This window comes from Corylus avellana, chromosome 2, assembly GCF_965113065.1.
Source record: "Corylus avellana chromosome 2, dhCorAvel1.hap1.2, whole genome shotgun sequence".
Lineage (NCBI taxonomy): Eukaryota > Viridiplantae > Streptophyta > Magnoliopsida > Fagales > Betulaceae > Corylus > Corylus avellana.
In genome coordinates, this window is record NC_142491.1 from 47,431,628 (window position 1) to 47,451,761 (window position 20,134).

General features: G+C 36.0%; 3 protein-coding genes and 1 pseudogene across 4 annotated transcripts; 1 reads left to right on the top strand and 3 right to left on the bottom strand.

Moving 5' to 3' along the window:
• Positions 1-1,623: 1,623 nt before the first annotated feature.
• Positions 1,624-3,717, bottom strand: LOC132188751 (putative polygalacturonase). The gene is made up of 6 exons (XM_088513526.1): positions 3,685-3,717; positions 3,205-3,534; positions 2,886-3,006; positions 2,609-2,785; positions 2,441-2,511; positions 1,624-2,306 (listed from the first exon to the last, which is right to left on the bottom strand). Exons 4-6 carry the CDS (start codon positions 2,686-2,688, stop codon positions 1,624-1,626), a joined length of 834 nt encoding a protein of 277 aa, XP_088369652.1. The 5' UTR covers positions 2,689-2,785; positions 2,886-3,006; positions 3,205-3,534; positions 3,685-3,717.
• A 2,931-nt stretch (positions 3,718-6,648) lies between these two features.
• Positions 6,649-9,624, bottom strand: LOC132167404 (putative polygalacturonase). The gene is made up of 6 exons (XM_059578371.2): positions 9,591-9,624; positions 8,585-8,911; positions 8,342-8,462; positions 8,058-8,235; positions 7,528-7,598; positions 6,649-7,337 (listed from the first exon to the last, which is right to left on the bottom strand). The coding sequence occupies exons 1-6, from the start codon at positions 9,621-9,623 to the stop codon at positions 6,649-6,651; spliced, it is 1,419 nt and encodes a 472-aa protein (XP_059434354.2). The 5' UTR covers position 9,624.
• Positions 9,625-10,167: 543 nt separating this feature from the next.
• Positions 10,168-14,435, bottom strand: LOC132188482 (putative polygalacturonase). Its single transcript, XM_059602950.2, has 6 exons — positions 14,231-14,435; positions 13,343-13,672; positions 12,283-12,406; positions 11,991-12,165; positions 11,840-11,910; positions 10,168-11,007 (listed from the first exon to the last, which is right to left on the bottom strand). Exons 1-6 carry the CDS (start codon positions 14,261-14,263, stop codon positions 10,304-10,306), a joined length of 1,437 nt encoding a protein of 478 aa, XP_059458933.2. The 5' UTR covers positions 14,264-14,435; the 3' UTR covers positions 10,168-10,303.
• A 4,092-nt stretch (positions 14,436-18,527) lies between these two features.
• LOC132185574 (beta-carotene hydroxylase 2, chloroplastic-like) lies at positions 18,528-20,083 on the top strand (annotated as a pseudogene). Its single transcript, XR_015911409.1, has 7 exons — positions 18,528-18,776; positions 18,871-18,930; positions 19,026-19,097; positions 19,204-19,338; positions 19,550-19,675; positions 19,789-19,845; positions 19,945-20,083. The product of XR_015911409.1 is annotated as a beta-carotene hydroxylase 2, chloroplastic-like (transcript).
• Positions 20,084-20,134: the final 51 nt, after the last annotated feature.

The window sequence follows — 20,134 nt, forward strand, 5'->3', positions numbered from 1 at the left end:
CCTCAAGCTTAAGGTAGAAGATTCTTGAAGCTTGAGTTTAATTTTTCTTCTTCTCTTTATCTTTATTTATTTATTTTATTTTTATTTTTTTCGAGATGGCATGGTCGACGGCAATGACGGTAGACAGTCGGCAACGATGATTGGAGATGCACCTTAAATAAAATTATCAAAAGAGGGTCAACTATGAATCAAAATGAAAACCAACAAAATGCTGAAAATGAGGCCAACTATGGGCCTGGGTTTTTAATCAATACCACATAGGCCAAAAGTTGTGCAAACAATGAGCTGAAATGAGAGCCAACTGTGGGCTAAAAAAAGCCTAAACTTTAAACAATGCCACAAAGGCCAAACAAAAATGGGCCAATTATAGGCAAATAAATGAGAGTTGATATAGGTTGAAAGGGGCCTGAATTTTTAACAATACCACAATGGCCAAAAAAAAATGCTAAAAGATGGGCAATTTGACCTCTATTTTTTCACCAAATTTTTTCCCTCTTTTTTTTTTTTTTTTTTTTGATATTTGTTGTAGATATTGCTATGACAAAGTATTGGATGCAGCAGCATGATAAACCTATGTATGAGGTTTGTGATTTCATAGTGGCCCCAAGCTCCTTGAATTGACAGGCTTTAAGGTGCCACGACAACCTTTACCGACTCCAAAACATGTCGACCATCACAACCGCTGCCCTGCAATATTCACCCAGCAATATTCGTCGATTGGTGGGGTGGGAGATGGGCATTCGATCATGAGCAAACTTCAACACACCAGCCGCTTGACAAAACTAGTACACAAGCCAGAAAAGGAACCAAGATACTAGATAATTGGCCCTTAAAAGAAGTTAACACGTACACTCTAATATCATGTGAAAATTAAAGACAAAACAACGAAAAAATAAAATAAATAAAATAAAATCCACACCGGTGTTAGCCTATACCTTTGATACCATGAAATAAAACATAATAAAATGCAGAAAAATAAATAGAGACAAAAGGTTGTGCGCAGTTCAGTCTATTACCTACGTCTATATGATAAAATCCAAAAAGTTACATTTTGTTTTTATTCCTTAATAAATTTACAATACAAATGGTTCATAGGAAGGTGGAGAGAATACAAATGATATGGCAGATCAAATCAAATCAGAATTAAGTATTAATGTATCTAATTTTATTTTATTATAATCAATTACAATCAATCTTAATATATTCCCATAATATTAAATCTCATAATATTTCCTCCTTGTCATAAGTTGCTTGGCTTGTACATTGCAACCAGTTTCTTGGCTTTGCACCCGCGCGCATGGATGGTAGATGACCTGCTGTCAGCAGGAGAAAACAATGCTCATCAAAGCCCTCTTTCTCTCTCTCTCATTTTTTTCATTTATCCCAAAAAAAAAGTCAAACTCATTTCTTCACATTACCAAACAACTTTCTTTACTTTTCTCTCATAAAATAAATTAAAACTCATTTCAACTTTATATCACATCAATCAATTCTTATTACTATTAAAAAAAAAACAAAGAACATTCCTAAATGAAGAACAAAAATTGGTTCAATTTTTTAGAGAACCGATGGAGTTATTTGAAACACAAAATTTCAAGTACATTACACTCTAACACGAAGGAATTAGGCACCAGCAGTAGAACATGTCTTCAACTGAATGTCATCAATGGGCAATCGATCCTCGGGGAAGGGACAAACAACACCTTTTTTCACAGGCAACAAACCACATGGCTTAGGAGTCACATTGCTTGTCACCCCTGCAATATTAGTGCAGTTCCATTGCAATTCCTTTGGCTTGGCAGTCAAAGTAATAGTCGCATTAGAAATGCATATTCCTGTAAAAGGATCTTTAGCGATTCCATCAAGTTTTGCTGCGTAAGTAACATTCTCTGCCACCACGTCTCTATAATTAATTCCTTGAATATGTGGAATGGCATTTGGATCGAATCCATTGTCAAGGTGCAGAGTGTAAGCCCATGTCATCCAGAAAACATACTTCATTGTCTTGAAGTTCATTCTTCTCGCGTAGATGTCCTTCACATAACCTCCGCTTCCCCTAGCTGTCTTGATTCTAATACCTGACTGCGTAAAAACTGCTGTGATATCTTCAACTCTAACATTTTGAATTCCACCAGACATTTCACTGCCTAGAGCAATGGCAGCACTGTTAGGGGAAACGCATATAAGCCTTCTTATGACAAGGTTCTTTGTGGGCATTCCATATTCATCCCAACCACTTTTCACCGCAATGCAGTCATCCCCTGAGACTATTAAGCAGTCCTCAATACGAGTGTTTGTGCATGAATCTGGAAAACAAAGCCCCACAAATTAAAACAAGTAAAACAATAGGCTCAGATTGTATAGTTTGCAATATTAATCCCTGGTTGAGGCATCCTTATTGAATGGGATCTGGATTCAATAATTCAAGAGGCAAACAAACCTGGGTTTATCCCATCAGTGTTAGGAGAGTCAATTGGCGCAAAGATCGTCAACCCTTGGATTAGTATATCACTGCAATTAGAAACACAAAAATATGAGACCATGATCGTGTGTGCATTAAGATCAACTTAATTATATTAATATATAAAAGGAGCATGCATGCTCAAACCTGCTATATACTGGATGGACAAACCACGATGGAGAGTCGAATAGTGTAATATTAGATATGTGGATTTGATTAGAGTGCATAAGCTCAATCAATAATGGTCGGGTCACATTCAGGAATCCGCCACTTCGATACTTTTCCACCAAGTTTTACCCTGGCCGTCAATCGTGCCATCGTTGCCTAATCATACATTCAAACGAAGAACACGGTCAACCAAAACGATCATAATTTCATGAAACTCTAAAAAATCAATGGCTCAAATCAATCTGTATGTAATTGCCGGTGATCACGACGTCTGTGAGATTTGTACCAAAAATAAGACTGCTAAACCGTCCACCATTTGCATCCATTCCGCTCCCATAAGAAGGCAATGCAGGAAGAAGAGGCCATTATGACTCATCCTGTCCATTTGATCATGCACGTACATGGCCAGTGATAGTATCAGATCTCCAACATAAAGAAAATAATCATATATATGTTCTAAAATCACTTTTCTTAGACCTTTTTGCTTAGAACCCAAGAAACAGAACTAAAATTAAGAGCAACAAAATGAAACTGAATAATACCCATAGATTACAGTAGGCAAAAGTTATGCTTACCTGAGATGCAAGAATGACAGAGTGGTTGTGGAGAAAAAAAGTGAAGTGGCTGGTGAGATTAAAGCTCCCAGTTAACCATTTTCCGGGAGGTACAATTAGCTCTGCCCCACCATCTGACGCATACTTGCTGAGGCTATCAATTGCAGCCTTGAAAGCTTTGGTGTTTGATGTTTTTCCATCACCGACCGCTCCAAATTCCGTCAAAACCGCGCTGTGCTTTCGACAACTTATTGCTCGGTACTGCAAGGTGGACGAGAACTTAACTCTACATTCTGCGACCCGTAAATTTAGCATTCCCAATATAAGAATTGCTGAGATGGTCTGGATAACCTGTTTTCAAAGAAAACTGGTTTCGTAAATTTAAAACCGAAGGGAAAGAAGAAGAAGTTCGTAAACAACTTAATGAAAACCAACATATCGATATCAGATTAATCATGTATATTATTCATCAGAAAAACAGAGCATCGAGGGAAACCGTACATGGGATGTTCTGAAACTTAGACACGGCTCCATGGTTTGAGAAGAGAATATTTAATATTGTTTTGCGTTGTAGAACGAGGGGGGAATTTATAGGGACATGTGGGACCAATTGTCGGAGATAAATGTGGGTAATTGACGCTAACTGTTTTCTTCATCCATTGAGGATTAACTAACTTTTTGAATATTGCAAACTTTGGTGCCGCATAACATCACCAAGTGGGAAACTATCAACCTTAATTCATCCCCATTTTCTCTTCTATTAGAATTAATAGTACGGGGAACGATCTCATTTGTAACCATGCCTTTTTGTTTGTATTTGCTCAAGAGAAAAAAACTTCTTGAATGTTTCAAAACATGCCATATAAAGGGTGAAGTCAGGTAAGTAAAAGTGGCATTTGAGAATAAACATGTTTAAACACATGCAGGTGGTGAGTATGGCTTTACGAGTACTTCTAAATACTCATGTTTTATCTCACTTTCATACCGCTAAAGTTATATGGTTAGTGCTTAAAAACTCTTGAATTTTTTCCTTAAGATACACGGATGATGGACACTACCATATCAGTTCCATTGTATATGATTGAGATAAAAGATATATATGTAGCATTTACTCATGGCTTCTATTTCTCCAAACCTTTATTCGCATGTTTACATATGTTTATGTAACATCCTGGTCACATATTAGGAAGAAGAATTGCACACACAGAGTGAATGGTTTATAATAGATGCTCATGAGTGTTAAGTCTCACATATTGCTTATTTACTATGTGAAACTAAGCTTTATAAATCTTAGGAAGCTTCAAATTGACTAGACTTTTTAGGGTGATAACACAAATATGGTTAGCACTTTATGTGGGTCATTACAAATGGTATTTAAGTCACCTAATAATGCCATGTGGTACTGTCACCATTGCATGACGTGGTCCTGGTGAGAATGTAGGGGCTTTTAAGGGAAGAGTTTGTAACTCTCTGATTCCATATTGGGAAGAGTAGTTATCCATATAGAGTAACACTTTGGTCCCAAATTGGGAAGATGAATTGCCCACATAGAGAGAGTGTGTGGTTTATAAGAGATGTTCATGCGTGCTAAGTCTCACATTACTTATTTACTAGTTGAATGCCTAAACGAAGGCGAATTAGGCAATTGCCTAGGCCCTCAATAAAATAAGGCCCCAAATAGTAATAATATAAGATAAATGATAAAATTCATTCTTTGAACCATCTCCATGTAGTGAATACATGAATCCACCATTGAATTTGTGTGGCACCTACATGCCTCATAGTATAATTTGGTTTTCTTTTATAAAAAACAATTTAAGGACCCAATTATGACAAAAAAAAAAAAAAAAAAAAAGAGGTTAGTCAATACTCTTTAATTAAGGCCGGCCCCAATTATGATAAAAATAATTACAAAGAATTGAATCTCAAGAAATTGAGACGTTAGGTGGAAAAAAATGGAAAGTCATATTAATGACACCCTAAAGCAATAACTAAACTCATAATTTCACCTAAACTTAAAGCTAACACGTGTCTAAGTTTGTTCATTAAAATTATTTTTAGAATAAAGTAAATTTTGTTTTTTACAAATTAAATTCTACTTAAAAGAACTATATGTAGCTCAACACAAAATATGGCAAATGTTGAAATTAAATGTCTCGTAGCAAAGACGAATTTTGCATGTCGTTTAAAAAAAAATTAAAGGAAAAAGGCGAAGGGAATGATTAAAATTAAAAATTTAAATATAAAAAGGATTGCTTGAATTTGCCGCCTTAGGTATCAAAATCTATCGAACCGGTCCTAATAATAATAAAGATGTGGTTAACATTTTTCCTGATCTTTACAATTTATATACAAGAATACATGCACAACGATCTTTATGGAATAGAAATCTCATGAATGTCCATATTCCTTGGTTGGGGATTCCTTGCTTCTATGTTGTCTATGATATGTCTATATTTCTTTCCTTTTTAGGTGTCGGTGGTAAGAGAGGAGGAGATAACAGGATTTGTCTCAATATGGCCCCTGAAGCTCAATGCACTTGCCGTAGATTTGAGATAAGTGTCACATAAAAGGGTCGGAGGGTGAGCGAGAAAGACACCAAACTCACTCAAAAAAATTTGCAACCAAAGGATGGGGCCATTTTTTTAGCTATTTTTGTTTAGGCTTGTTGTTGGGAGCCCATCCCTTTTGGAATTTTGTTTTCTTGTAACCGGTTTCCCATGTTAGTTAGGAATTTATATAAATTCCCTAAGTTTAAAAGCAAATTGAAGAATTTAAAAGAAGAATGGATTGTAGGTACCTAGCTTATGGGGGTGTATAAAGAGAAGGATCGGAAGAAATATAGAATTAAGAGACAAAAGCAAACAATTTATCATATGACAAAAAGAAAAACAATTTATCAGGGTGCTGAGTGTAAGCCACTGTCATCCAGAAAACATAGTTGCTCTGCATTCTGCGGTTTGAGAACTTAGCATTCCCAATAGAAGAATTGCTGAGGTGGTCCGGATGACCTGTTTATCAAAGAACATCAGTTTTTGTGTCCTCCTTATGAGACAAACACAGAAGCGAAAGCTAGAAATAAATCTAAAAAGTCAAAAATGTTTTACCAGGCCAACAGTAAATAGAGCTTTTATTTATTTATATTAAAACCCAAAGACTCATCATATCACAAACAAGTTTTGTATATATACAAAAGCTAGAAACCATTGTATTAATTAAGACCAAATGACCCATATCTGAAATCAGCAAAAGCAGTCTGTACGTTTTGTGAGATTAACCGGATCGAAACATGCATATTATTCATCAGAAAAACTGAGCGTCGGGCGAAACCATACATGTTCTATTTCTCCAAACCCTTCTTTTATTAGAAACAAGGTTCATTTGACCCAATATTTTCAAAGAACAAACATATTAATTCCAAAGAAAAATTTACAAATACATAAGTCTCTCCGTCACAAAAAGGCACTAGGTAGTAGAACAAGTCTTCAACTGAATATCATCAATGGGCAATCGATCCTCGGGGAAGGGACAAATAACACCTTTTTTCACGGGCAATAAACTACATGGCTGAGGAGTCACATTGCTTGTCACCCCTGCAATATTAGTGCAGTTCCATTGCAATTCCTTTGGATCGGCAGTCAAAGTAATAGTCGCATTAGAAATGCATATTCCTGTAAAAGGATCACTATCGATTCCATCAAGTCTTGCTGCATAAGTAACATTCTCCGCCACCACGTCTCTATAATTAATTCCTTGAATCTGTGGAATGGCATTTGGATCGAATCCATCGTCAGCGTGTTGACTATAAGCGCCTGACATCCAGAAAACATACTTCATTGTCTTGAAGTTCATTCTTCTCGCGTAGATGTTCTTCACATAAGCTCCTCTTCCCTTAGCTGTCTTGATTCTAATACCTGACTGCGTTTCAATAGCTGTAATATCTTCAGCTCTAACATCTTCAATTCCACCAGACATCTCACTACCTAGAGCAATGGTAGCACTGTCGGGGGAAATGCAAGTAAGCCTTCTGATGATTAGCTGTTTTGTGGGCATTCCAAATTTGATTCCATATTGATCCCAACCACTTTTCACCGCAATGCAGTCATCCCCTGAGACTATGAAGCAATCCTCAATACGAGTGTTTGTGCACGAATCTGGAAAACAAAGCCAAAAAAAAAAAGAACAGAAGTAAAACATAGGCTCATATTATTGTATAGTTTTTATTAATAGAATATACGTGCATCTTCGTTGCACGTACAGGATCTGAATTAATTAAGTAATTTTCCTAGTGATCCGATTGTGATATGTATCAATTAGAACAATTAGTCTAAGTGGCAAACAAACCTGGGTTTATCCCATCAGTGTTAGGAGAGTCAATTGGCGCAAGGATCGTCAGCTGTTGGACCAATATGTCACTGCAATCAGAGCCACAAAAATATGAGATGATATATAGGTGCCATGATCATGTGTGCATTAAGATAAACTAAGGCTCGATTTGTTTTGACGTAAAATATTTTTGAAAAACTATTTTTTGTATTTTCACATGGTTGGTGCGACTGAAAATAAGCTTCTTTAGTTTTGGAAAATGATTTCCGTTTCGTAAACCACTTTCCGAGTTGAGTTTCTCCTTCTCAAACCGTCACACCATCACTAGTAATAGACCACCGTCAGAACTCAAATGTTTATGTCAAATTTTTAATTATTTATATTCATATTTTTATGTTGTGAATCAAAATTGATTGTTATAGATTAATACGATCGAATGAAAATATAGAAAGTAGTTGTGATTTTCCTTACGTGCCAACCGCCAAAAATACATTTTACACCAAAATAAATGGAGCCTTAATTAACATACAAAAGGAGCATGCTCAAACCTGCTATATACTGGATGGACATTCCACGATGGAGAGTTGATTAGTGTAATATTAGATATGTGGATTTGATTAGAGTACATAAGCTCAATCAAATATGGTCGGGTGACATTCAAGAATCCACCACTACGAAACTTTGTCCACCAAGTTGCACCCTGGCCATCAATCGTGCCATTGTGGCCTATAATTGATACATTCAAATGAAGACAAAGGGTCAACCAAAATGATCATACTTGCACATAATTCTGAAAAATCAATGGGTCATGTAGTCAATCTGTAATAATTACCGGTGATTACGACGTCTGTGAGATTTGTACCAAAAATAAGACTGCTGAACCGTCCACCAATGGCATCCCTTCCTCTCCCATAAGAAGGCAGTGGAGGAATTTGAGGCCATTCTGACTCATCCTGTCCATTTGATCATCCATGTACATGGCAAGTAAAAGTATCATAAACACAGAAGATCCATCTCCGGCTAGCATAAAAAAATATTCATTGTCTACTGTACTGTAGACAAAGTTTATGGCTACCTGAGATGCAAGAATGACAGCACCCTTTTGGAGAAAAAGAGTGAAATGACTGTTTGTGATATTGAAGCTCCCAGTTAACCATTTTCCGGGAGGTACAATCAGCTGCGCACCATCCGATTCATGCTTGCTCAGGCTCTGGATTGCAGCCTTGAAAGCCTTGGTGTTTGATGTTTTTCCATCGCCAACCGCTCCAAAATCCGTCAAAACCGCGCTGTGCTTTCGACAGTTTATTGCCCGGTACTTCAAGGAAACCTTAGCTGCTGTGCATTCTGCGGTTTGGGAACTTAGCATTCCCAATACAAGAATTGCTGAGATGGTCCGGATGACCTGTTTATCAATGAAAATAACATGTCGACTTTAAATTCCTTCTTATAAGTTAATAACAGAACCAAAAGTCAAAAGTCAAAATTCCTTCTTAAGACCCTCATTTGTAATTCCCTTCCCTCTTCTCCTTTATTTGAATTTTTTTTTTTTAAAAAAAAAAATTAAAAATTAAAAATTAATTAATTAAAAATGTTTTTCCTAAACTTTCAAAAGTTACAATAATATCACTCCCAAAACTACACAACATTTTTATAACTTGACTCATTATGTTAGAGTTTTTTTGTTAAATCCAATGGAAAATGGAACACATGTACTCAAAAACAAGCAAAAAAAAAAAAAAAAATTATCTAAGAGCATAATTGTATTGTTACAAATTTCATGGAGCTAGCCGGTATGATGGACATTTTAAATCGTCTATGTCTTGGTCACTTGATGCGCTTGCCGTCTAACAGTGGGGACTAACTGAAAATGATAAGTAGTGTGCGAGAGACATTGTAATTCTTTTGAAAAATTGGAATGAAAATTGCAAATTGAATAGTAAATTGAAAAGATAATTAAGCGTAATTTTCCTTTGTGAGTTTCTACCCATAATCTAGCCCTAAAAAAATGATATATCAAATGGTAAACATAGGAACCAGAACAATTACTCATCAGAAATACTGAGCGTCGAGGGAAACCATACATGGGATGTTTTGAAACTTAGACAAGGCTCCATGTCTGAGAAGGCACAAAGAAATTGTTTTGCATTGTAGAACGAGGTAGGGGGAGTATTTATAGAGACGTGTTGGTTATAAGTCTATAGACAAAATAGAGATTTCCGGCTACCTCAAGCGCCAGATATCTGACCTTTTTTTTTTTTTTTTTTTAAATTGAAGAAGAGAGATATTAAAGGGGAATCTAAATTTGAGATATTACCACTAAATTTGAGGTATTAGCACCAAATTTAGGATGATCGAATTTCTTTTAGATGATATCATCCCTAAAGAATTAACCTTCTACTCCTAGGTTTTAGTTTTGAATCCAAAAATAAGTTTTGAGGCATTAGAATCTAAATATTAACTCATAAAAATTTAACCAAAATTTTTTTTTATTATTATTATTTTTTTTTTAATATTTGTCCTACGCTAGTTTGGCAGCCGCATAGCAGGACTCCTATAGATATATACTTAATTGACGCCAACAGTTGTTAATTCTTCATCCATTAATTGATTAGAATCTACCAATTTGGTACATACGTTGAATGTTTCAAACATGGTTGGTTGTAACAGAAAGGAAGATATATAGCAAAAAGAATAACAGAGGTTGAGAAAACTCCCTTCATTTTGTCCAATTTTATCAAAAAAAAAAAACATATTTCAAACATAAATTTTTCCAAATACATGGTTAATTGCGATCTCACAAGAGGGTATGAGTGGTAGCAAAACAAGTCTTCAACTGAATATCATCGATGGGCAGCCGATCCTCGGGGAAGGGACAATCAACACCTTCTTTCTCAGACAACAAACTACATGGCTGAGGAGTCACATTGCCTGTCACTCCCACAATATTAGTACAGTTCCATTGCAATTTCTTTGGCTTCGCAGTCAATGTAATAGTTGCATTAGAAATGCATATTCCTGTAAAAGGATCATTCGCGATTCCATCAAGTCTTGCTGCATAAGTAACATTCTCTGCCACCACGTCTCTATAATTAATTCCTTGAATATGTGGAATGGCATTTGGATCGAATCCACCGTCAGGGTGTTGACTATAAGCGCCTGTCATCCAAAAAACATACTTCATTGTCTTGAAGGTCATTCTTCTAGCATATATGTCTTTCACAAAAGCTCCTCTTCCGATGGCAGTCTTGATCCTGACACCTGATTCCGTATCAATGGCTGTGATGTCTTCAGCTCTAACGTCTTGAATTCCACCAGACATTTCACTGCCTAGAGCAATGGTAGCACTGTCAGGGGAAATGCATGTAAGCCTTCTGATGATTAGGTGCTTTGTGGGCATTCCAAATTTGATTCCATATTCATCCCAACCACTTTTCACAGCAATGCAATCATCCCCTGAGACTATGAAGCAATCCTCAATACGAGTGTTTGTGCACGAATCTGGAAAACAAAGCAAAAGAAAACAGAACATGGGCTCAGGTGGTATGACAAAAATAGTTCTACCACTCCATTTTGGATAATTTGTAAGTGGATCGAGGTCGAAGAAGTCTCATTGTATAATCTTTTAATTAACAATATTAACATGATCGTATGATGACATGAAAGAAAATTTTTCATCCGAAAATTATGCTTATTCCTCTTACACAGACATTTCTTTTTAAACCTTCAAATTAATTATATTACGACTTTTGATATTTAATTTGTTCCAATTATCATAGAAGTTAGGCTTCGCAAGAGAGCATTCCTAGCAGCCTCACCAAATTTTACCTATATGTACAAATTCTAGCTCTAATTGAAGTTAATACTTAAATTGTCCTTCTATATATCACATTTATCTTGGTCATTTTAAATAAAAAATTTGTACGTACATGCCCCATTTTAAAGTCAAAATTTAATGAATGGTAAAAATTGCAATAAAATGATAGTTTAAAGGCTAGGGTCAAATGTCGAAAGTTCAGAAATGTACGTACGTCTTTGTTGTGTGTGAGAGTACTAGTGGGGAAATGGGAAAATTAGAACGACAAAGAGCTGATCAACTCATTGAAAAGGTTGTACTACTTATAATATAAATATATATAATGCAGTTGTTAAGTAGGTGGGTAGGTATTATTAAGAAGCCTAACTAATCGTGTGTATTATTTGGTATACAGGGAATAGTCCGGCGTTGGTTTGTTTAATTTCTTTAGGTAAAATTCGAACCCAACTTTAATCTACATATATATATATACATATATATATGAATATATATCGATCATCCAAGTGGCAAACAAACCTGGGTCTATTCCATCAGTGTTAGGCGAGTCAACTGGCGCAAGGATTGTCAGCCCTTGGATTAATACATTACTGCAATCAGAACCACAAAAATAGAAGATCAATTAAGTGTGCATTAAGATAAACTTAATGAAAGAAGCATATGCTCAAACCTGCTGTACACCGGATGGACAAACCACGAAGGAGAGTTGATCAGTGTAAGATTAGATATCTGGATTTGATTAGAGTACATTAGCTCGATCATGTATGGCCGGGTCACTTTCAACTCATCACTGCGAAACTTTTCCCACCAAAATGCACCTTGCCCATCAATCGTGCCATTGTTACCTAATTAAATGGTACATTCAAATGGATCGAGCCCCTTAGACATGGTCAATTAACCAAAATAATTATCAAAAATCAATGTGTCATTAAATCAAATATACAATTATCATAAATAATTACCGGTGATTACGACGTCGGTGAGATTTGTACCAAATATGAGACTGCTGAACCGTCCATCAGCCGCATCCCTTCCCCTCCCGTAAGAAGGTAATACAGGAAGAAGAGGCCATTCTGACTCCATATCCTGGATCCAATATAATTTTTGATCACGCACGTATGTGACAAGCTAGTGATAGCATCATAAAAAATTAAAAATCAAATATGAGAGGGAATTAATTAACCATATTGTAACCAAATATTGCACAACATTATATATATATATATGATGGGAATCATAGGATTAAATTCGTTGCCGGCCTACATGAAATCCAAGAAGTTTAATTTGTGGTATTTCTAACTCCACGTAAGAAAACTTAATTAGCTTCTATTACGGAAAGAAAAAGAAAAATATTCAACGTCTAATTTCCTTGACTTTAGGTTCAGATCATTTGGTCAGAGAGCTAGTAACAATTACCAAAAGTTGGTGTTATATTTCTTTCATGAAAAGTCGGCTTTCACTTTCATGCATGGCTATCACGCTATAATGCCTTTGGCTAATTTCTTGGCCAATACATGAGAGCATTTTGTTACAATTCATGGGTTCGATCTACATGAGTTAAGTCTAATTTTAGGTATCTTCTCTTTGTAATTAAACTGGTTTTTAAAAATAAATTATGCACAAATTTTGTATAATTTGGTATCAAAATCAAACACCACATCACGGGTTCAAATTACGAAATGGGCGACCTATGTGCTAAATTAAAATACTGATCATAAGTGAGTAGAGCTGCCTAAAAGAGAAAGGGCTATCATCAATAGAATTAGAGTCGATAGAGTGAACCGTCATGAAAGTCGTTTGCGAAACGTGATGATATGTTACGGTCATGTGTTCCACATGGGTTTATTAATTTTAACCATATGAATATATGCTTTTAAGCACCCTTCCATTTAATTAAGCCAGTTTTCAATCGTGAATTCTATCCAAAATTTTAAGGGAAAAGATATGTAACTCAAATTTGTAGTGACTTTACTAAATAGAGGTTCATCTCTGGCCGGCATAAAGAAAAATTGCTACACATACCTGAGATGCAAGAATGACGGCATCCTTGTGGAGAAAAAGAGTGAAGTGGCTGGTGAGATTAAAGCTCCCAGTTAACCATTTTCCGGGAGGTACAATCAGCTGCGACCCACCATCTGATGCATACTTGCTGAGGCTATCAATTGCGGCCTTGAAAGCCTTGGTGTTTGATGTTTTTCCATCGCCGACCGCTCCAAATTCCGTCGAAACCGCGCTGTGCTTTCGACAATTTATTGCCGAGTAATGCAAGGTGGACGAAACCTTAACTCTACATTCCGCGACTCGTAAACTCAGTATTCCCAATATAAGAATTGCTGGGATTGTCCGAATAACCTGTTTATCAAAGAAAATCAATTTGCGTATCAACTTTAAATTCCTTTCTTAACAGTCAATAATTAACAGAAGTAAAACTTTAAAACGTTTTACCCAAAAAGAAAAGAAAATACTGCTTTTATTTACTTATTTATTTATTAATAAAGGGCAAAAAAAAAAAAAAAAAAAAATTCAAAGAAAGACGTACAACAAGATTACCTATAGAAACCGCTGTTTTAGAAAAGTTTGCGTTGGAGTACTTGAAAAACGGGTTTATAGCTTCTCTGTCTAGATCATTTCTTTGATCTTAGTGGGTTTCGGTCGTTGCTGGGCTCTCACATCTTCTTATTTCTTAGCAATTTTCTTTGAGATATACTGGTGTTTACGATAGATTAAGGTTGTTTGAGAGCTGGTTTCATACCACTAAGGAGCAAAAACAGTCTGTTTTTGTGAGATTCAACCCAGAATCTAGCCCTAAAAAAATGATATATATACCAAACGAAAAACGCAGAAAACAGAAGCAGAATATTAATGATAAGAAAAATCGAGCATGGAGATCGAGAAATTAATTAAACGTACATGGGATGTTGTGAATCTTCGACACGGCTCCATGGTCTGAGAAGAGAAATTTTTATAATGGTTTTAAATTGCAGAACAAGGCGCGAATTTATAGGGAATTAACGACGGAACGTAATAATGGAAGGATATCAGGTCAAATCTTGGTGATGAATGTAGATGACAGACTCAATTGGTTTGTCGACGAATCTTTCACAGAAGCCATACATGGCGGTGAAGTAACGTCAAACGGTAAAAGTGTCGTGTGAGAACAGCTAGCGCAGTATATGGTAAATGTGGGCGCCCATGCATGTATCTCTTCGCTTTTCCACGTCATCTTTATTCTTTATTAGTAATTGGAATCAAATTAATTAAGGTGATCTCACATTTGCGTCGTTAATTGCCCACGAACATTGACACGGATTCGTGGTGGTGCTTGCTTGCTCCAATCAAATATTTTAAGGTTTCAATTACTATATATTAAGACTCATAATCTCATCATTTTTACTGGTTGAAGAATATTTTCAATGACACGTACGCATATGCACCATTGTGCTTGATTGATGGGGGATTATCCTTCGAAGGAGGATCCAAACACTAACAACTCACTGGATAAATATGCAATTAGTTTACTTGGTTGTTGGGGAATTCGATGTTCTTTTGACCTTTTAACGATGAACTGTATCACTTTAGAATTTAGGCACATCCTCATTTCTATTAGGTCAAGTAATTAGGTATATGTCGTTTATTTCTTTTAGTGAACAAGCTAGTGCTTGTCAATTATCATACCCAGTAGAAAAGGATAATGATCATTTACTTGCAGTAGAACAATTGGTGCAGAAAAGCTTATCTGCTGGGTGAACCAATTATAGCACGATATTAATTGACTCCCGTATGCATTGATTAACTTATTATATAGTGACATATATATATATATATAATCCTTCCCCTCATTTTTTTTTTTCTTTTCATTAATGTCTTTGTGCTTTTTTGGTATGTGACAACACACACTAATTAAGTTGGTCCTCCACATTCTTTCTTCTTCTTTTAATTTTTTTTTTTCTTTAAATGTTAAATAATATATACCTCAGCATATATAACTAAAGGTACGTACAATAGTTTTTTCAAAAGGATCTCTACATACATGCTTACTAATTATAATGGTTATGTATTTTAGAGTTGTATGTAAAATGACTGACTAAAAACATTAAATTTAGAGAATCCATTGTGATGCGCCTATAATTAATACCAAATCTTTCGTAGATGGTTTGATTTTCAATATTGGAGGCATGCATCATCAATATTGTGCTCATGATGCCATCCTTTCCATTCTCCTCACTGAAAGAGCAGTACTGCATGCGTAGCCGTGTAAAAGTTGTTAGGCAGGAGGCTGAGAAAACATTAGGAGTCACGTGTCTACAGCTCGTGAAAAGCATGGTTGATCGATAGCTTTACTCGTACGAAAATCTCAATTCTCGATCTTATTCAAGAGAGCTCAAAAAATTGGTACAAACTGTACGTTAAGATGATAACTATCTACCAACCACCCCTCTATTCCATAAATCACGCCTAGCTAATATTACGGCTCCATATATGCATGTTTCATGTATAGTACTGGTCAATTCCCTCCCATGACTTGCACCACACCCATGTTTTATGTAAAGAGTAGCATGCAGCTCAAGTCTTTTCCCTTTTCCCTTTCTTTGTACTTACATTCATCTAAGTCTGTATGAAAAGCCTTTCTGCATTCCTTAATTTCTGCCTTAATTTTTTGGATATGTTTAGGATTGCGTTTGAAGAGCTTGAAAGTGTTTTTAATACACAAAAAGTCTGTTTGGAAGAAAAAATACTCGTTTGGTAAAAGAATTAAAAGCGCTTTTAAGGGTCCACAAAGCCTAAAAATTGTCAAAATACGTTTTTGACAAAAGCTTAAAAATAAAGTTTTTGCCCAAAAGCGTTTTTTTTACTTAAAAGCTCTATTTTTCAAACGCAATATCGAACATGCTCTAACACTCTCTGTATTTTGGCCAATATATATGTATAATACAGAGCGATTCTGTAGCATACTAGGGGCCTGTTTGCGTGTGCGTTTGAAGGACATAAAAATGTTTTTGACACTCAAAAAGTCTGTTTGAGTAAAAAAATATATATATTGAAAGCGCTTTTAAGAGTCCAAACAGCCCAAAAATAATCAAAACGCACTTTTAGCAAAAGCTTAAAAATGAAGTTTTAAAAAAAAAAAAAAAAAAAAAAAAACTTTTTGACTTAAAAATTTTATTTCTCAAACGCAATTTCAAACATGTTAGTTAACACCCAAATGTTTTGTGGACTCCCATCCGGGCCATCCTACTATAACTATATATGATCCAAGTACTTACAAAAAATAGGCAATCATATTGTTGCTTATGGGCCTCCATTATCCAAATTTGTACGAACCCAAGATGTGTGTGAGAAGGCCCCTCTTACCCCGAACAAGGAGCCCATCTAAAGGGCTGGGTATTATATGGGCCTCTTAAAAACCCAAATTTAGCCACCACAAATAATTGCGAAAAACATGAAGCATATGGAAACATATAAAAACTCACAATAAATCAAGGAAAGGTTCTAGACATTCTTTTTATAAAATTATGAGAAAATGTGAAAAGGACATACCCAATACTGTGGAATTCATATGGGTAAGTAATTATACTATAAAAAAATCCTATTAAATTTGTACCCAAAAACAATCCATCAAATGGCATTAAAGCAAATAACTTAAGAAAAGAGTGATGGCATTGTTTTCGATCATTTGCACAGTGCTCCCATATGAATATTTTATTCTTAAGAAATCTAGAAACAGAAGATATATGTGGCCTGTGACTCTCCGTGCATTTAGAGCATTTCGGGCAATAGTTGTTAGAGCATTTTCAATGGAAAAGTTAAATGTTACTTTTATTTAAAATGACTCTTCAAATGTTTAAAAAATTTTATACTTTGGATTAGCCAAAAGAAAATGTAAAATAAATATTTGATTAGAAGAGCTAAAAAAAAAATGACTAAATGTAGCAGCACTTTTTAAGATAGTTATTTTATTTTTCATTGTTTCTCTCACCTATTTTCTCTTTTTTTCAAATATTTTCCTACTTTTTCTCTGCATGTTCTCTTTTTTCCAAAACTTTTTTCACTTTTCAATGAAAAAAGATATATAGTATGTATTTGTTTTTTGTTTTTGTTTTTATGAATGATTTCATATATATATATATATGAAATCATTCATAAAAACAAAAACAAAAAACAAATACATACGAGAAACATTCAACGTACAAAAAGAAATACATAACATTTTCGAGTGTTTTATTTTTAGGTGCCTCCGATAGTTTCCACAACAGCTGAGGATGAATGTATTTCGGTGAAGATGAACCAGAGAAAGAAAGAAAAAGAGGGGAGAGAAAGAATAATAAAACAAGAAAATAAGACCGTTTGGAAATCATATTATATAATTACTAAAATATGTTATATATAGTAAACTTTCAAATATAAAGTTTATGTAGCACTTGTAAGAAAAATTTATAGTTTACAAGCACCACTGGAGCAAGGAAAAAAGTGAAAAGAGCTAAGTTTAATTTAAAAAACTAGTTTACACTTACTTGGAGATGCTCTTAACCCTCCACTCTTCGAACGCTAAATCCAGAACAAACACTGCGCTCGACTACAGTCCACGCTACACACACGCAATACTCTGATAGCACTTCACGTAGGACTCATCGTGCACGTCTGCCTAACCCACGTTTTCTGGCCGTAGAGATGGTTAAGGAGAAGCAACGTAAAAATCATTGGCAGAAGGTTATGCAATAGTGGAGTTGTAGCTGTTATCTCATGTTGTTTGTAGTCCCACGTTACTAGACGTGGATAGTTATCTTGTGTGGGTGGGTTTCCTTGTATTTACGTGGGTAATTATCTTTTCTTAAGCTTAATATAAGTCAAGTGATTAAGGAGAGGAGGGTATCTAAATTGTAATCAGACATTTGTCTTTGTGATTTTCTCTTACCCTGAGTGGAGACTTGTGGTAATCTTCCGCCCCCCTAAGTGACGAGTTGTGGTCTCTGCTCTCAAATCTCATCTCATTCTCTACTCAAAACCAGGTTCCTATCATACTCTCTCTTTCTGACTTTTTTTGCAAAGTCTCAAGGCTTGGTCCAAGTGCTGCCATGGCGGTTGGACTCTCCGCCGCAACCCCCAAACCCTTCCGTCTCTTCCAGCACTCCCTCCTCCAAAAACCCACACCCCTCTTCACCTCCTTGGCTCTCCGCCATATATAGCCAAGGCCACAAAACCCGAAGAAAAACATGTTTCACAGTCTTTGTAATCATGGAGGACCAAAAACGAAATTCCCAGTTGGAGAATCTCAAAGAGGAAGACCCTGGTCGTGGTGGTATGAATTCTCAGATCCCATCCACACGTGTGGCAGAGAGGTTGGCTAGGAAGAGATCCGAGAGGTTTCACTTATCTGGTCGCCGCTGTTATGTCTAGCTTGGGTATTACTTCCATGGCTGTCATGGCTGTTTATTACAGATTTTCTTGGCAATTGGAGGTACTCTCGCTCTCTCTCTCTCTGCCCCTCTCTCAAAGCTAGCATATCTTTGTGTATTTATATGTAATGGAAATTGGATTTTGTTCTGGTATAGGGTGGAGAGTTGCCCTTGTCTGAAATGTTTGGTACATTTGCTCTCTTTGTGGGTGCTGCGGTAAGTTCCCTTTTTATCTTTTTCTTTCTAAGAAAAATTGGATAGTTGGATGATTTTGGTGCCGAAATGAAGTGGGTAATCAATTTGATTTTCAGGTGGGTATTGAGTTTTGGGCAAGATGGGCTCACAAAGCTCTCTGGCATGCTTCTTTATGGCATATGCACGAGGTTTGTTTTCAATCAATCTGTCGCTCTCTCTGTCTGTATAATCAGTTTTGAACCAAACCAGGACGAATTCTGCGACCTTGAACTCTATTGTTTTTCCTATTTGCAGTCCCACCATCGACCAAGAGACGGTCCGTTCGAGCTCAACAATGTTTTCGCTGTAACCAACGCTGTCCCAGCTATTGCTCTCCTCGCCTATGGTCTCTTCCACAAGGGCCTCGTTCCTGGCCTGTGTTTCGGCGCTGTAAGCCTCTCTCTTTCTTTCTCTCTCGTTATCTTTCTGAATCTGACTTTAATATTATCTATCAACGGTTTAATAATATAATTACGTTCATCCCGTAAAGAGAAATCTCAAATAATACTTAAATCACTGGGGATCCTCAAACGATTTTTTGTGAGACGAAAATGACCCCATGATTTTCTCATATTAACGTAACGTATTTGACTTGGAGCAGGGTCTTGGAATTACGGTGTTTGGCATGGCATACATGTTCGTCCACGATGGATTCGTTCACAAAAGATTCCCAGTGGGTCCCATCGCCAACATGCCCTACTTTAGAAAGGTCGCTGCGGCTCACCAGGTTCCTCCAAAACAAAATATTTGCATAATCTTTTTTTTTTTTTTTTTAATGGTTTTTTCTGCAACAGAATCTAACGGTTAAGATTTCGTTTGATTTTTGATGTTTTGCTGCAGCTCCATCACTCGGACAAGTTCAATGGTCTGCCATACGGTTTGTTTTTGGGACCTAAGGTAGGATAGGCTTTCTTTGAAAACGGCGTAGTTTTTGTTTGTGATTAGTTTCCCCCGGTGTCAGGTGTGTGAATTCTGTAGCAACTTTTTGTGGTGCAGGAACTGGAGGAAGTGAGGGGCCTGGAACAGTTGGAAAAGGAGATAAATAGGAGAAGCAAATCATATATATAACGGTGTATGATTATCAACGGGTCCCCGTTTTGTAGTAAAATGATCAGAGTAGCACTACAAAAAAAACAATTTTTTCCTCACTAGAGTTTTCTGACTTGTAAGGATGTCTGACACGTCA

Bases quoted from the DNA above. Each gene is read 5' to 3' on its own strand.
- LOC132188482 (XM_059602950.2), bottom strand. From the start codon at position 14,263: ATGGAGCCGTGTCGAAGATTCACAACATCCCAT. The intron at 13,673-14,230 runs GTACGTTTAATT...TTTGATAAACAG, and splicing joins GAAGATTCACAACATCCCAT to GTTATTCGGACAATCCCAGC. The intron at 12,407-13,342 runs GTATGTGTAGCA...TATTGGATCCAG, and splicing joins CCGTCATTCTTGCATCTCAG to GATATGGAGTCAGAATGGCC.
- LOC132188751 (XM_088513526.1), bottom strand. From the start codon at position 2,688: ATGCACTCTAATCAAATCCACATATCTAATATTACACTATTCGACTCT. The intron at 2,512-2,608 runs GTTTGAGCATGC...TTCTAATTGCAG, and splicing joins GTCCATCCAGTATATAGCAG to TGATATACTAATCCAAGGGT. The intron at 2,307-2,440 runs GTTTGTTTGCCT...TTTGTTTTCCAG, and splicing joins CACTGATGGGATAAACCCAG to ATTCATGCACAAACACTCGT.
- LOC132167404 (XM_059578371.2), bottom strand. From the start codon at position 9,623: ATGGAGCCTTGTCTAAGTTTCAAAACATCCCAT. The intron at 8,912-9,590 runs GTATGGTTTCCC...ATTGATAAACAG, and splicing joins TAAGTTTCAAAACATCCCAT to GTCATCCGGACCATCTCAGC. The intron at 7,599-8,057 runs GTTTGAGCATGC...CTCTGATTGCAG, and splicing joins GTCCATCCAGTATATAGCAG to TGACATATTGGTCCAACAGC.